Raw genomic sequence first — 17,013 nt, forward strand, 5'->3', positions numbered from 1 at the left:
TTTGATCCAATAGACATACTGATACAAGAGATCTCCATTTGGGTACCTGGCTAGCTTGGTCAGAGGGACATGCATGCAACTCTTGATCTTGGGGTCGTGAGTTCAAGCCCCATTTCAGGTGGAGAGATTACTTAAAAAACAATAAATCTTAAAAAAAAATGTCCATGATGAATTGTTAGGTAAAAAACAAAATTCAGAGTGTAAACATTAAGAAGTCACCCATTTAGGGGCCCGGTTGGTTAATCCTCCAACTTTTGATTTCACCTCAGGTCATGATCTCTTGGTTTGTGAGACGGAGCCCCGAGTTGGGCTCTGTGCTGATGGCACGGAGCCTGCTTGAGATTTTTTCTTTCTTTCTTTCTTTCTCTCTCTCTCTCTCTCTGCCCCTCCCCCACACTCATGCACTGTCTTTCTCTCTCTCCCAAAAATAAATAAATAAACTTTTTAAAAAGTCACCCACTTAAAAATAATTATATTTAACTGTTCGTTAATATGTGCAAAGGAGAAAGCATTGGTTACCTTTGCAAGATGGAGTCAGAGGAAGCTTGTTTCCAAGCTATACATTTTGACATTGCTTGAAATTTTACAAGAAAATATTACTTTGTAATCAGAAAATAAGATAATTTAAACCATTTCTATTACATCACAAATAGCTCAAGAATAGATGGGGGGTGGGGGGGGGTCAACATCAGCAGGTGGGTCCAATTTCAAACCCTCTAGATGAAAACCAGGTGCATGCAAGGAGAGTTTGTGCATTAAGTCAGGGAGGAGTGTCATAATACAGTCTCGGCTCACAGCAGTACCTCAATAATGTTTAATAATTGAATTTGTAATTAAACTCAATAATGTTTAGTAATCAGACTATAGAGTAGATAATACCTGTCTCTTTCCCCAGCGCATGACAGAATAGGTACTTACCACTGGGAACCTGAAAACGAGTTTCTGGCCTCGAAGCTGTTGCAATATAAAGTAACTTCACATCACCTGCTTTCTTCTCTTTATTGTTCCCAAATTACCCAATTTCCTTTCCCTCCCCCCTTGTCTTCCCAGCCCTCTTCTTTAAATTGCCTATTGCAACCACAAGAGGGCAACAGCCTCAAGCACCAAAAAAGCTCTCAGGCACTGGTACTTGTAACAAGCAAAGGGATGATGTGGTTACAAAAATGTTATAAAAACTTTAGGGATTTCAGCATCTTGCTCTGGATATGTGTGTGACAACATTTAATATTCCATTTCAAATGATAAACAATGGGTGGGGAGAAAAATCTGTGCTGGTGAACGGAGCTAATATACTTCCCTCTCTTCCAGATGCTGGCCAAGAAGAGGTGAGATAGAAAAGAGACGGTCTAGAACCCAAGACTTAATCCTAATGTAAATTCTTGCACCAGGATGGAAGGAGAATCTCACCACAATACAACCATTGTCAATGACACCCCAGTAAATCACCAGCCTTTGGAACGCCATGGGTTGTGGGAAGTCATCACCATCGCAGCTGTGACTGCTGTGGTAAGCCTGATCACCATTGTGGGCAACGTCTTAGTCATGATCTCCTTCAAAGTCAATAGTCAACTGAAGACAGTGAACAACTATTACCTGCTCAGCTTAGCCTGCGCAGATCTCATCATTGGGATCTTCTCCATGAACCTCTACACTACCTACATCCTCATGGGACGCTGGGTGCTTGGGAGTCTGGCTTGTGACCTCTGGCTTGCACTGGACTATGTGGCCAGCAATGCTTCCGTCATGAACCTTCTGGTGATCAGTTTTGACCGTTACTTTTCTATCACAAGACCTCTGACATATCGGGCCAAGCGTACCCCAAAAAGGGCTGGCATCATGATTGGCCTGGCCTGGCTAATCTCCTTCATCCTTTGGGCCCCGGCAATCCTCTGCTGGCAATACCTGGTTGGGGAGCGGACAGTGCCACCAGATGAGTGCCAGATCCAGTTCCTCTCTGAGCCCACCATCACTTTCGGCACTGCCATCGCTGCCTTCTACATCCCTGTTTCGGTCATGACGATCCTCTACTGCCGAATCTACCGGGAAACAGAGAAGCGAACCAAGGACCTGGCTGACCTCCAGGGCTCTGACTCCATGGCTGAAGCTGAGCCAAGAAAGCCAGCTCATAAGGCTCTGCTGAGGTCCTGCTTTAGCTGCCCTCGACCCACACTGGCCCAGAGGGAAAGGAACCAAGCCTCCTGGTCATCCTCCCGCAGGAGCACTTCCACCACTGGGAAGCCATCCCAAGTCACTGGCCCAAGCACCGAGTGGGCCAAAGTCGAGCAGCTCACTACCTGTAGTAGCTACCCTTCCTCAGAGGATGAGGACAAGCCCACCAGTGACCCTGTCTTCCAAGTAGTCTACAAGAGTCAGGCCAAGGAAAGCCCAAGGGAGGAATTCAGTGCCGAAGAGCCCAAGGAAACTTTTGTGAAAGCTCACACTGAGAAAAAGGACTATGACACCCAAAAATACTTCTTGTCCCCAGGTGCTGCTCATAGACCCAGGAGTCACAAATGTATGGCCTATAAATTCCGATTGGTGGTAAAAGCTGATGGGACCCAGGAGACCAACAACGGCTGTCACAAGTTGAAAATCATGCCCTGCTCCTTCCCAGTGTCCAAGGACCCTTCAGCGAAAGGCCTGGATCCCAACCTCAGCCACCAAATGACCAAACGAAAGAGAATGGTCCTTGTCAAGGAGAGGAAAGCAGCCCAGACCTTGAGTGCCATCCTACTGGCCTTCATCATCACCTGGACCCCTTATAACATCATGGTCCTGGTTTCCACCTTCTGTGACAAGTGTGTCCCAGTCACCCTGTGGCACCTGGGCTACTGGCTGTGCTATGTCAACAGCACTGTCAACCCCATTTGCTACGCCCTCTGCAACAGAACCTTCAGGAAGACCTTTAAGATGCTGCTTCTCTGCCGATGGAAAAAGAAAAAAGTAGAAGAGAAGCCGTACTGGCAGGGAAACAGCAAGCTCTCCTGAAAAGTAACAACTCCTCTCAAAAGAGTGACCATGGTCAGTTTCTTCTGAGGACGGGTGGGCTGATTCTGGCTTATTTGTTTTCAAAAAAGACATATATCATTTTGAGCACCTGAGGACTTTGTAAAGGCTTCAGATCTGTCACCAAAAGGGAGGAGTCACAGCTGCCACAAGTGCTGCCATATTGAATGATTCTTGTCTATGACCAAGGTCTCCTGATGCCACTGGAGCTTGCTGTTGAAGTGAGGAGACAGACTTGTGTCCCTCCACAGCGGGAGGAACACTGGATCACAATGAACAGTGACTTAGGGAACTTCAGTCCCCTAACCTCTGCAGAGCAGCAGGGACTGGGTGGAAACCTTCCCTGTGGAAACCTGTATTCAGGTTTTGTGCAATATGTGTGTGTCTGTGGGGTTGGCTCCTGTCAGTGAGAATCGGGAGACTGTAAGTCAGTGTTACCTGTTAAGAAGAGTGATATTCAACTGGCGTCTAAGACTCCATTTCTTTATAAACTGATCAGTATCATGCCGATGTTATGTGTTCTGTACTGTGGTACGTTCTTCTGTCCCTACATCTGAGTGAAGCTTTCACAACCGATGCCAATTCCTGGTACCCACTGAAACCCTGCTGGTCTCCATGGAACCATCCTTTCCCCAAGAATCCTGGGTCTGGACTGAAACCTGATCCCACCCAGTCAGATAGAGGGGCCTCTACTCTACTAATAAAGAAGATCAAGCCTCTGCAGCTGTTTTAGTTTCTACCAATGGGATTTTTTTTTTTTCCTTTCATCTAAACAGATATTGTATATTCTATTTTGTGACTATTTGGGCCTATTTATTCATGCTCTGTTCATGCATAAAGGTCTTCTCTGGGCTATTTCATCACAATTCTTTTAATTGTTTTCAGAGGCCTTGCTTTCTAATCTCTTCACAAGGCAAACCTGAGGCAAACTGTAGAAAACAAATTTGGTTTCACTCCATGCTTTTGAGCTTCTTCCAAAACTCTTTTACCAGCCCCAATTTCCCTCATCCAGAGGCAATTCACAGCCAGGCTCAAGCAGGTCACCGTGCAGCCTCCAGCCAGAAGTGCTATTTGGAGGACAGCAGGGGAAATACTTTTTTTCTTTCTTTTTTATTTTTATAGGTCTTTCAAATCATGGCTCAGAAATGACTTATTCATTCATCTCCAAATTCACCATCAAAGATGAGAAGCTCAGAAAAGTACAGTTAAGGTCCAGCGAAGCTGACGACAGTCATTAAAAATGAAAGCCTCTTGGGGCGCCCGGGTGGCTCAGTTAGATAAGCGTCTGACTTCAGGTCATGATCTCACACTCCGTGAGTTTGAGCCCCGTGTCGGGCTCTGTGCTGACAGCTCAGAGCCTGGAGCCTGCTTCGGATTCTGTGTCTCCCTCTCTGCCCCTCCCCTGCTCATGCTCTGTCTCTCTCTGTCTCAAAAATAAATAAAAACATTAAAAAAAATGTTTTAAATGAAAGCCTCATCTTTAAGAACAAAATGTATATCATAGTAATAAATAAAAATAGAAGTTATCAACATAACACATTAGAGTATCAAAATGATCAAAAACCAAATTTGATTGGAATTTCTCTTCTATGTATATAAACAGTGTATATAAACAATTTTTTTTGAAAATTCTGAGAATTAACCAATGTGCAAGAAATGGAAACTATAAAACTGCATACAATTAATAAAGTGTCAGTGTAGTAACACAGGGTTTTAGAGATGAAGTTCTCCCGTCAGACAGAACCCCATTATCTAACCTGTTGACAACATCTGCAGTTGTGTTTTAACACCTCCAGACTTCACTTAACGTAGGCCAGTTGTGATTCAATCTCATTTGCTAAGGGGATGTATAAGTAGCTGCTTTAGTTGTCCTGGGAATTACATATGTACTTGAGTATAAAAGAACTTCCCCCTACCACAGAAGAAGCAATCAGTCTGTTAAACCAGATCCCAAGAAGGCTTCAGGGCGGGACACACAGGTTCACCCAGGTCTCTCCCCCACCCTTATGGGGACTTGACGTTGAGATGAAACATTTTAGAAGCAATGTAGCTGCTGAGACTTTGTGAAGGGCAGGTTGACACCCGCCAAGAATTTCATAAAGAATATTAATTAATTGGCTCAGTTCTCCAGGAGAGAGGCTCCCAGGCCTACATGATGCTAACAGGGTGTGACTTCATAAGCAAACCTGTTCTACTAGCTCTAGATAGACAGTAGATTCTTTTAGTTTAAGACTTTCATTCCTGACAAAATCGCAAGTCCCTCCAAGAGCACTTTGAGCCAACACTGGGCATTTACTGTTCACAGCAGAGAGAGACACGAGCTAATTCAAGCAAAAGAATGCAGAGGTGGGGGAGGGGAGGAACACTGGGGCACATTTTTCATATGCCACAATTGCCTAGGACTTAGCCTTTTGGGTTTATCTTTTGTGAAACTGAGAGGGCTATGCTTTCCTTTATTTGTCATTGGATTTGGGAGGCAGCCCATTTTACAGACTACCAACACCCCTTGACATAGACAAAAAAAACAAAACAAAACAAAACAATCTAGGAGAAACTATTCTTTAGAATAGGGCCTATGGTAGGGCCCTTGGAATGAACAGATCCAATTGTAAACTACAGGGACCTGGCGGGTGGGTGGGTTGGTGAGGTGTGGGCTCACTTCGGATCTTAGGCTTTTTATGCCCCCAGTCTCCCAAGCTCTGTCTATGGTAAACTGTGTACAGCTTTGACTCGTCACCTATTGAATGCTGCTATGTTGCTAACATTGTGGCTTGTTTCTCCTTGACTGTGAATTTGATAGCTTGTCGAGGAATCTGTTTTCACTCTGCTGTGCTCCTTTAGGGAAATGTCCTTTGACAGCAATGCTGATGTTTGCCTCTTTGTAACTGTGAAATCTGTACCTAATCTCTGGATGGGAATATCCACTTGTCTACTGTAAATACTGGAATTACAACTAACGATGTGGGGACTAGGCTGCTTTTTCTGTATCGTGCTAGTATTACTCTGGATATTAAAGAAATTTAACCGTACACTAGTCTAATGGAAAGTGTTTAAATAAGAAAACGTGGGGCAACTGCCTAGCTCAGTCGGAAGAGCATGTGACTCATGGGGTCTGGGTGGCCCAGTTGGTTAAGTGTCCAACTTTGGTTCAGGTCATGATCTCACTGTTCCTGAGTTCCAGCCACGAGTCAGGCTCTGTGCTGACAGCTCAGAACCTGGAGCCTGCTTCAGATTCTGTCTCCCTCTCTCTTCCCCTCCCCCTTTTGTGCTCTCTCTCTCTCTCTCTCTCACACACACACACACACACAAAAATAAATAAACATTAAGAAAAAAAAAAGGAAGAGCATGCAACTCTTGATCTCAGAGTCATGAGTTCGAGCCCATAATGGGTGTAGAGATTACTAAAAAAATAAATATACATACATAGGAAAATGGTCTTCGTGCCTGGCTGGCTCAGTCGGTAGGGCATGTAAGTCTTGATCTCAGGGTCTTGAGTCTGAGTTCCACACTGGGTGTAGAGATTACTAAAAATAAATAGATAAAAATGAAAAGTGTTTTTTAAAAAAAGAAAGAAAATGGTCTCAAATTAGCTTGATAGATCCATCTATATGAGAGATCCTACACACATTTGCACATTCTGGTCTTTTAAGAAGGGAGGGTCTAGGGGCGCCTGGGTGGCGCAGTCGGTTAAGCGTCCGACTTCAGCCAGGTCACGATCTCGCGGTCCGTGAGTTCGAGCCCCGCGTCAGGCTCTGGGCTGATGGCTCGGAGCCTGGAGCCTGTTTCCGGTTCTGTGTCTCCCTCTCTCTCTGCCCCTCCCCCGTTCATGCTCTGTCTCTCTCTGTCCCAAAAATAAATAAAAAAAAACGTTGGAAAAAAAAAAATAAATAAATAAATAAATAAATAAAAAGAAGGGAGGGTCTAGAGACTCTTTTTTTTTTTTTTCTTAAATTTTATTTATTTTTATTAAAAAAAATTTTTTTAATTTATATCCAAGTTAGCATGTAGTGCAATAATGATTTCAGGAGTAGATTCCAGTGATTCGTTGTATAACACCCAGTGCTCATCCCAGCAAGTGTCTTCCTTAATGCCCCTTACCCATTTAGCCCATCCCCCCACCCACAATGCCTCCAGCGACCCTCAGTTTGTTCTCTGTATTTAAGAGTTTCTTATGTTTTGTCCCCCTTCCATTTTTATATTATTTTTGCTTCCCTTCCCTTATGTTCATCTATTTTGTGTCTTAAATTCCACATATGAGTGAAATATGATGTTTGATATTTGTCTTTCTCTAATTTTGCTTAGCATTATCCCCTCTAGTTCCATGCACGTTGTTGCAAATCTTTTTTTAAATTGGGGGCGCCTGGGTGGCGCAGTCGGTTAAGCGTCCGACTTCAGCCAGGTCACGATCTCGCGGTCCGTGAGTTCGAGCCCCGCGTCAGGCTCCGGGCTGATGGCTCGGAGCCTGGAGCCTGTTTGCGATTCTGTGTCTCCCTCTCTCTCTGCCCCTCCCCCGTTCATGCTCTGTCTCTCTCTGTCCCAAAAATAAATAAAAAAAAAAAAAACAAAAAAAAAAAACAAAAAAAAAACGTTGAAATCTTTTTTTAAATTTTGAATGTTTATTTTTGAGAGGGAAAGAGAGCACGAGCATAAGTGGGGTAGGGGCAGAGAGAGGAGGACAGAGGATCTGAAGCGGTAGAAAGCTCAACTGACTGAGCCACCCAGCTGCCCCTGGTGACAGGTTAGAGACTCTTAAAGACAGAGAACTGAGGGCTGATGGAGGGAGGTGGGTGGCGGATGGGCTAGATGGATGATGGGTACCAAGGAGGGCACTTGTGATAAACACTGGGTGTTGTATGTAAGTAATGAATCACTGAATTCTACTCCTGAAACTAATATCGCACTGTATGTTAACTAAAATTTAAATAAAAACTTGAAAAGAAAAAAAAGAAGCAGGGGGGGTTGATAGACAGTGTGGATACAGGTCCTTCTTGCTACCTTTATGATTTCCCCCTTTCCTCTCAGCTTCCAATGACTAAACGAAGTTGAAATAATGATGACAAGATTCCTGTGACTAAAATTCTTCCCTTCCCCTCCAGGACACGGGACGTAGGGCAGACCCTGCAACAGAACAGAACAGCAGCATTTCCTCTGCAGCTACTCAGAGCTGGTGCCCCAGTCATTCATTTCCATTATAAATGGTTCTAATTTCCATCTCCCCCACACCATTTCACCAGGAAAGTTTGAGAATATGTGCACTCTTGCCCAATAAGGAATCCAGATTGTGAGTGGGAGGAGAAAGGGAAAAATTTTTTTAAGTATCAGGGAAGGAGCCAGAAGGAACTTTAAAAGAAAAACAAAAATTTTTTTCGAAATAATTTTAAACTTAAAGAAAAACTGCAAGAATAGTACAAAAAACTCCTTAAACTCCTTATTTTTCACCCACATTCCCCAATTGTTAACACTTTGTTACATTTGTGCTGTGTGTGTGTGTGTGTGTGTGTGTGTGTGTGTACACACGTATTTTTTCCTCAACCATTTGGAGGAAGTTGCAGACATCATGTCCGTTGACTTCTAAATACTTCATTGGCGGGTGGGGCGTGGGGGGCAGGTAGCTGCTTGGGTGGCTCAGTTGGTTGAGCGTCCAACTTCAGCTCAGGTCCTGATCTCAGTTCGTGGATTCGAGCCCCTCCATCAGGCTCTGTGCTGACAGCTCAGAGCCTGGAGCCTGCTTTAGATTCTGTCTCCCTCTCTCTCTGCCCCTCTCCTGCTCGTGCTCTGTCTCTCTCTCTCAAAAATAAATAAATGTTAAACAACAAACAAATAAATAAATACTTCATGGGATGCAGGGCTGGTTCAACATTCGCAAATCGATCAACGTGATACATCACATTAACAAAAAAAAAGAGAAGAACCATATGATCCTGTCAATCAATGCAGAAAAGGCCTTTGACAAAATCCAGCACCCTTTCTTAATAAAAACCCTTGAGAAAGTCGGGATAGAAGGAACATACTTAAAGATCATAAAGGCCATTTATGAAAAGCCCACAGCTAACATCATCCTCAAAGGGGAAAAACTGAGAGCTTTTTCCCTGAGATCAGGAACACGACAGGGATGCCCACTGTCACCGCTGCTGTTTAATATAGTGCTGGAAGTTCTAGCATCAGCAATCAGACAACAAAAGGAAATCAAAGGCATCAAAATTGGCAAAGATGAAGTCAAGCTTTCGCTTTTTGCAGATGACATGATATTATACATGGAAAATCCGACAGACTCCACCAAAAGTCTGCTAGAACTGATACATGAATTCAGCAAAGTTGCAGGATACAAAATCAATGTGCAGAAATCAGTTGCATTCTTATACACTAACAATGAAGCAACAGAAAGACAAATGAAGAAACTGATCCCATTCACAATTGCACCAAGAAGCATAAAATACCTAGGAATAAATCTAACCAAAGATGTAAAAGATCTGTATGCTGAAAACTATAGAAAGCTTATGCAGGTAATTGAAGAAGATATAAAGAAATGGAAAGACATTCCCTGCTCATGGATTGGAAGAATAAATATTGTCAAAATGTCAATACTACCCAAAGCTATCTACACATTCAATGCAATCCCAATCAAAATTGCACCAGCATTCTTCTCGAAACTAGAACAAGCAATCCTAAAATTCATATGGAACCACAAAAGGCCCCGAATAGCCAAAGTAATTTTGAAGAAGAAGACCAAAGCAGGAGGCATCACAATCCCAGACTTTAGCCTCTACTACAAAGCTGTCATCATCAAGACAGCATGGTATTGGCATAAAAACAGACACATAGACCAATGGAATAGAATAGAAACCCCAGAACTAGACCCACAAACGTATGGCCAACTCATCTTTGACAAAGCAGGAAAGAACATCCAATGGAAAAAAGACAGTCTCTTTAACAAATGGTGCTGGGAGAACTGGACAGCAACATGCAGAAGGTTGAAACTAGACCACTTTCTCACACCATTCACAAAAATAAACTCAAAATGGATAAAGGACCTGAATGGGAGACAGGAAACCATCAAAACCTTAGAGGAGAAAGCAGGAAAAGACCTCTCTGACCTCAGCCGTAGCAATCTCTTACTCGGCACATCCCCAAAGGCAAGGGAATTAAAAGCAAAAGTGAATTACTGGGACCTTATGAAGATAAAAAGCTTCTGCACAGCAAAGGAAACAACCAACAAAACTAAAAGGCAACCAACGGAATGGGAAAAGATATTTGCAAATGACACATCGGACAAAGGGCTAGTATCCAAAATCTATAAAGAGCTCATCAAACTCCACACCCGAAAAACAAATAACCCAGTGAAGAAATGGGCAGAAAACATGAATAGACACTTCTCTAAAGAAGACATCCGGATGGCCAACAGGCACATGAAAAGATGTTCAACGTCGCTCCTTATCAGGGAAATACAAATCAAAACCACACTCAGATACCACCTCACGCCAGTCAGAGTGGCCAAAATGAAGAAATCAGGAGACTATAGATGCTGGAGAGGATGTGGAGAAACAGGAACCCTCTTGCACTGTTGGTGGGAATGCAAATTGGTGCAGCCGCTCTGGAAAGCAGTGTGGAGGTTCCTCAGAAAATTAAAAATAGACCTACCCTATGACCCAGCAATAGCACTGCTAGGAATTTATCCAAGGGATACAGGAGTACTGATGCATAGGGGCACCTGTACCCCAATGTTTATAGCAGTACTCTCAACAATAGCCAAATTATGGAAAGAGCCTAAATGTCCATCAACTGATGAATGGATAAAGAAATTGTGGTTTATATACACAATGGAATACTACGTGGCAATGAGAAAAAATGAAATATGGCCTTTTGTAGCAACATGGATGGAACTGGAGAGTGTGATGCTAAGTGAAATAAGCCATACAGAGAAAGACAGATACCATATGGTTTCACTCTTATGTGGATCCTGAGAAACATAACAGAAACCCATGGGGGAGGGGAAGGAAAAAAAAAAAAAAAAGAGGTTAGAGTGGGAGAGAGCCAAAGCATAAGAGACTGTTAAAAACTGAGAACAAACTGAGGGTTGATGGGGGGTGGGAGGGAGGGCAGGGTGGGTGATGGGTATTGAGGAGGGCACCTTTTGGGATGAGCACTGGGTGTTGTATGGAAACCAATTTGACAGTAAATTTCATATATTAAAAAATAAAAAAATAAAAAAATAAAAAAATAAAAATAAAAAATAAATAAAAAATAAATACTTCAGTGGCTATTTCTTAAGAAGAAGATTATCTTATATAACCACAACACAAATATTGAAAAATCAGGAAATTTAACATTGCTACAATATTTTTATGTAATACATAATTACATAACTGTGTAATACATTGCATACTCAAATTTTGGCTGTTGTCCAAAATAATGTTCTTTATAAGAATTTCTTTTCCAGTTCAATATTACACATTGCATTTTGTTCTCATCTCTTTAAACTCTTCTAATCTGGAAATGGTCCTCAGCTTTTCATTGTCATTCATGACATGGTCATTTATGAGTGCATTCAATCTAATAAAAAAAAATCATCATTTCCATCGATTTGGGGTTGTCTGGTATCTCCATATTAGATTCGTTTTAATTTGTCTGCTACTTTTGATTTGGGCAAGAATATCACAAATGGATATTGTGTCCTCAGTGTATCACATCAGGAGGATGTGATCTTTTATCCCATCACTGGTGATGTTAACATTGGTTACTTGGTTAAAGTGCTCCCCACTGCCTACCCACCCCAGTTTTCTCTACTATAGATGTACTATTTTTCCCTCTGCAATTAAAATTTTTTAAGGAAGAGACTGATTCTATGTAAATTTCTTATGGGTTTTCACCCAATAATGGCAGCATCTACTTATTATTCTCACCCAAATAAGTTATTTCTATAATAATAGCCAAATGGATGGCATTCTACTATAAGGAAGACTTTTTCCATTTATTTATTTATTTGCTTACTTACTTATTAATACTATAGACTCCTGAACTCATTTTAGTAATTGGTTAAAATCCATTACTGTCATTATTTCAGTGCTCAAATTGTCACAAATGTAAGCACTGAGAGCCCCTTCCAGATGACTCCTGTGACCCTTTGACATACCCATATTTATTTTCCAGAGACAGGGAAAGAGAGCCCCAAGCAGGCTCCGTGCCATCAGCACAGAGCCCGTGTGAGGCTCCATGTCACTAACCATCAAGGGCATCTGGTGGTATGAGGCTTATTCAAGTATAAGAAGATGAGGACTTTTTGGAGAAATAGACTGCCATAAGGCACACTAATGTAAACAAGTCTGGATGATGGTCAAGCCCAGTAAGCAGAGCTAGACCTTGGCTTTCTTTGCCTCATCACAAATAAACTTAAGGTTGTAGCATCTCCCCCGCACCCACATTAATTCATCAAAGGAGATGGGGACAAGACAGTTCACTGGGAGGGTAATTTACCCTGCTGGATGTGTCCTCTTTGACTTTAATGTGAATATTTAAGTGTCAGTCTTTTGCCTGTTATACTTAATGTCTCTAGACATTAATGCCCTTATGTTCCTGCTAAGGGCAGTTCTCCAAAGTTTCACTCCCAGGCGTTGGCAATGATTTTCTACGGAGAGCTATCTTGCATAAATGTATCTGCAATGGTGTCCTCATTAAAGGAATGGGGACTCTTATCTTCAGCAAAGAGCAACTCATACTCAACCCACTTATTGCCAATATCAGTAGCTGGGAGCTTGTGCTTATTTTTTAGTAGTCCCACATATACCCAAGGATAAGTTTACAGTGCAGCCACTTTCCATTACAATCCATGAAGCTATTGACCATGATATGCTAACTACAGCCAAGTCCTCCTACTATATGGTACAGTAGGCTGCAGAAGAAAAAGCCACCAGCCAGAAGACGGCAAAGAAGAAACAGTACAGATTACACCTGGGATGTGGAGAACCATTCTTCTCCCTAAAAAACTAGATCACTATGGTTGAACACCTTTTGACAGGTCCTTTATACCCAGAAGTAGGGCCTATGCAGGAGAGTCTGAAACAAAAAATGAGATATTAGGTTGTTGGGTTTGTTTTTTAGGCTTATTTATTTATATTGAGAGAGAGAGAGAGAACAAGCAGGGGAGGGGCAGAGAGAGAAACCCAAGCAGTCTCTGTGCTGTCAGCAGAGCCCCAGTGGGGGCTCGAGCAGAGAGATCATGATCTGAGCCAAAATCCAGGCTGACGCTTAACCAACTGAGCTACTCAGGCGCCCTCCAGGTTTTGTTTTATCATTATTATATTTAATAATATAGTGACTAATAAAATAATACATATTTTCATGGAAAACTTGGAAAATAAGCAAATAACAAAAAACTACCATCAATTCTATAACCTCTGCTAGGTATCTCAGTGTCTGTCCTTATAGTCTTTTCTTCCAAGTATAGACATACACTTTTTAAAACTCACAGAACTGCTACGTATGGTCCAGCAATTTTCATGATCAGATCTTGCAGAAAATATCTGACAACTCAAGCTTTTCCTAAGCAGAAAATCTCAAAGTTTCAATTAACATGGGGAGCTCCCATCCATAACTAGATTAGAAAGAGGTTACTTCTGTTCTTTTTCATCTTTGATAGATGCACACAATACAGCTTAGTCCTCTACAGTTCTGAACTTTGAGATGAACCAGTCATTATCCAGAGATATTTTTCTCTAACTTATAAAGTCTAATTTTTTAAATAACTGTATTTGTTTCCTAGGGCTGCAGTTCGACAAACTAAGTAGCATAAAACAATGGAAATGTGTTATCTCAGTTCTGGAGGCCAGAGATCCAATCGATACCCAGGTGTCAGCAGGGCCATGCTGCTAGGGAAGGCCCCAAGGAAAGATCTGTTCTGGGCCTGGTAACTTCCGGCCTTCCCTGGCTTGTAGGTAGCCATTTTTCTCCCGGTGTCTCTTCAATGTCATCTTCCCTCTGTGTCTAGCTGTCTCTGTGTCCAAATTTCCCCTTTTATAGGCACACCAGCCACACTAGGTTAGGGCACACTAAAGATCTCATTTTAACTTGATTACCTCTAGAAAGATCCCATTTCCAAATAAGGTTACATTCTGAGGTACTGGGGGTTAGGGCTCCAATATTCTGAGGGGACACAATTCAACCCACACAATAACCAAGCAAGAAAAACACTTTCCTATTTTATAGATGGGCAAACTATAGACCAGTGCTGGGTAGTATCAAATGGGAAGGATTTCAGGGTCACTACTGAGAAGATACGTGGCGTCCTCAACTGCCTCAAAGAGGCCTGGCAGGACAAAGTGGTCTTGACTGGCATAGGATAGTTACCAGTATTTATCTATCTATCTATCTATCTATCTATCTATCTATCTATCTATCTATCTTCCCAGACGTATTTTTTTATTTATTTTTATTTTTTTTTAATGTTTATTTATTTTTGAGAGAGACAGAGACAGAATGTGAGTGGGTTAGGGGCAGAGAGAGAGGGAGACACAGAAGCAGAAGCAGGCTCCAGGCTATGAGCTGTCAGCACAGAGCCTGACGCGGGGCTTGAACTCACGAGCTGTGAGATCATGACCTGAGCCGAAGTCGGACGCTCAACCGACCGAGCCACCCAGGCGCCCCTATTTTTCTTCTTTTTAAAATTATTTATTTAGGGCAGCCTGGATGGCTCAGTCGGTTAAGCATCCGATTTCGGCTCAGGTCACAATCTCACAGTTTGTGAGTTCAAACTTGGGATACATGGGAACCCTGCTCCCCAAGAACACGGACTAACAGAGTGGGTTACAGAACAACTACAGTACAGAGAATCAGCCCAGTGATGGCTGAAGGCTCTTCTCCTTCCCAAGCACCAAAGTTTCCCTTCTCCAGGCTTCTTCGTCCCTACTCTTTGGCACAAAAGGGGAAGCTTGCACCTGAACTGCACAGGTTAGACCTTTATATGATTGAAGAGAGATGATAAGTGAAGAATGAGAAGATGAATGTGGATTATATCCAGTATTCTACTTAGAAGCTCTCAGGAGCACAATCCTCTGGTCTCTTTTTCCAATGTGGTTCCCAGTTCCTGGGCTACATGCCGAGATTATATGCCTTCTAGAAAGGAGCCTTGCCCTGTTTGGATATAGCCCAATCCTCCTCTTCCATAATCCAACCTCTTCTCAAGGGCAGAGGTCAGGTAAGAATGCACAAATTAGAGTAGTCAGTAGGATCCTGCAAAACCAAATACGTACAATCACACATCTATTTACATACATACAACTTGAAGTAGGGAGGACAGAAAAGAGTCTGAAATTCAAGGTGGGGGCAGCTAGTTCAGAGTGGGAGGGCTAAAAGCCTACCAGGAACTAAGAGCCCTCTGAGATCTTGAAGAAGAGCAGCAACCTCCTTCCCAACCAATCCCCATCAGCTCCAAAAAGGATGAAGGGGAAAGAGAAGTCATCTTCATGCCAGCCTCTGCTGGACTACATCATTTAAAGATTAGAGGTAGGGCCAAATGTGGGCAGGAAGCAAGGCAGGAGGGAAGACCAGGCTTCTTTTCTTCCAATTAACATACTATCTCAATATTTGGGAGACCCTGACATTTCAACTAAATAGTTTGGGGCGATGATTTTCATGTACCTCAGTTTGCTCAGACTGATTATCAGTAATAAGTCATAGCCAGGTGACTGTGGAACTCCGCACATGGGCCTCTCCCTCATGATCTGTCCCGAGAGGAGCAAGCATGTCCAAGGGAAGATAAGGCAAATTCAGGCCTGTGACACCTCCAGGCGGCCTCTGCCTACCCAAGTGTCCAGGTGCTCTCCCCTCCTCTGGAAGTGCTTTATCTACATTGTTCTTTCAGTTCCTTCTGGAGCCTACCTCCCTTCTACTTCAGCTCAGGCTGGGAAGCTCCTCACTCTTATCCCCCTTCTTCTCAGCCTCAGCCTACTTAATTCCCACCTAGTCTTTCATCTTACCTCACAGGTCACTGCATTTGCCTTCTACCCTCCCATCCAGGTGCCCATGTTATAAGTTTTTCTGGCAGCTTGGATTTTCCTTGGAGTACCTATCAAGGTTTTCATTACACATCAGTATGTGTTTTGATTAGTGTCAATTTCTCCCACTAAACTCTTAAGCTCTGAAACCAGAGATCATGCTATTTTGTCCATAACTAACACAGTTACTCTCACCCAGTAACCCTTGGCACATTCAATAGTATAGATGCTTCGCATATATTCTTGACTAAATAAGAATGTGCAGACCTTAACATAGGAAATAGTTGCAAGACAAAGTTTCTGGATTTTGGAGGGGGGAACCATCTTTGTGGTTCCCTAAGAAGCTTAATTCACCATGAGTCTCTGATCTCTATCTTTGCCTAATGATTTGAGTTGTGATCCCAACAATGCAAGTTGAAGCTATGTTCAGTTGCAAATGGCAGCCACTGCAGAATTATTTTAGAAGAGAAGTTAAGATTCCTTCTACCTTTCCTTGAGGACAGGACTATTACTAATGCCTTACAGTCCAAGCAGCTTAGGGTCCAGAGAGGGAACACAGAGAAGTAAAAAGACAATCCAATAAATTGAGGTGCTCTAATGGCTTAAGCACAGGCAGGAAGGGGGGGGGGGGACAGAAAAGAGACTCTTATCTAAGCTTTGGGGGCATCTGGAAGATTTCTGTCAAACGTAATTTCTAAGTCCTGAACACTAAGGACTGAACACTAAGTCCTGAAGAAGATGTAAGAGGTAGACAAGAGAATGGGATAGGGGTGGGGCATCGAGTTGAGATGAAGAAATACTTGAAAAGGCCCAGATCAGAGGTGAAAGGGAGTATAAAGCATCCAGTAAACTGTGGGAAAACTTAAGATGTATGCAGGAAGGAAGTGCAAGAGGTGAGTCTGGAGAAAATGTGACTGGGGGTGGGGGGTTACCTAAAATCCATAGAGTCCACAAAGGATTTTAATAGGGGGGTGACCCTTAAGATTTGCCTTTTAGAAAGATCTTTAGGCTCATGGTGTTG

At 42.6% G+C, this 17,013-nt stretch overlaps 1 protein-coding gene across 1 annotated transcript; it reads left to right on the top strand.

Moving 5' to 3' along the window:
- The first annotated feature begins 1,389 nt into the window (after positions 1-1,389).
- On the top strand, positions 1,390-3,258 carry CHRM5 (cholinergic receptor muscarinic 5). Its single transcript, XM_060619025.3, has one exon. The coding sequence runs from the start codon at positions 1,390-1,392 to the stop codon at positions 2,986-2,988; it is 1,599 nt and encodes a 532-aa protein (XP_060475008.1). The 3' UTR covers positions 2,989-3,258.
- The last annotated feature ends 13,755 nt before the right edge of the window (positions 3,259-17,013 follow it).

Source organism: Panthera onca, chromosome B3, assembly GCF_046562875.1.
Source record: "Panthera onca isolate mPanOnc1 chromosome B3, mPanOnc1 haplotype 2, whole genome shotgun sequence".
Classification (NCBI taxonomy): domain Eukaryota; kingdom Metazoa; phylum Chordata; class Mammalia; order Carnivora; family Felidae; genus Panthera; species Panthera onca.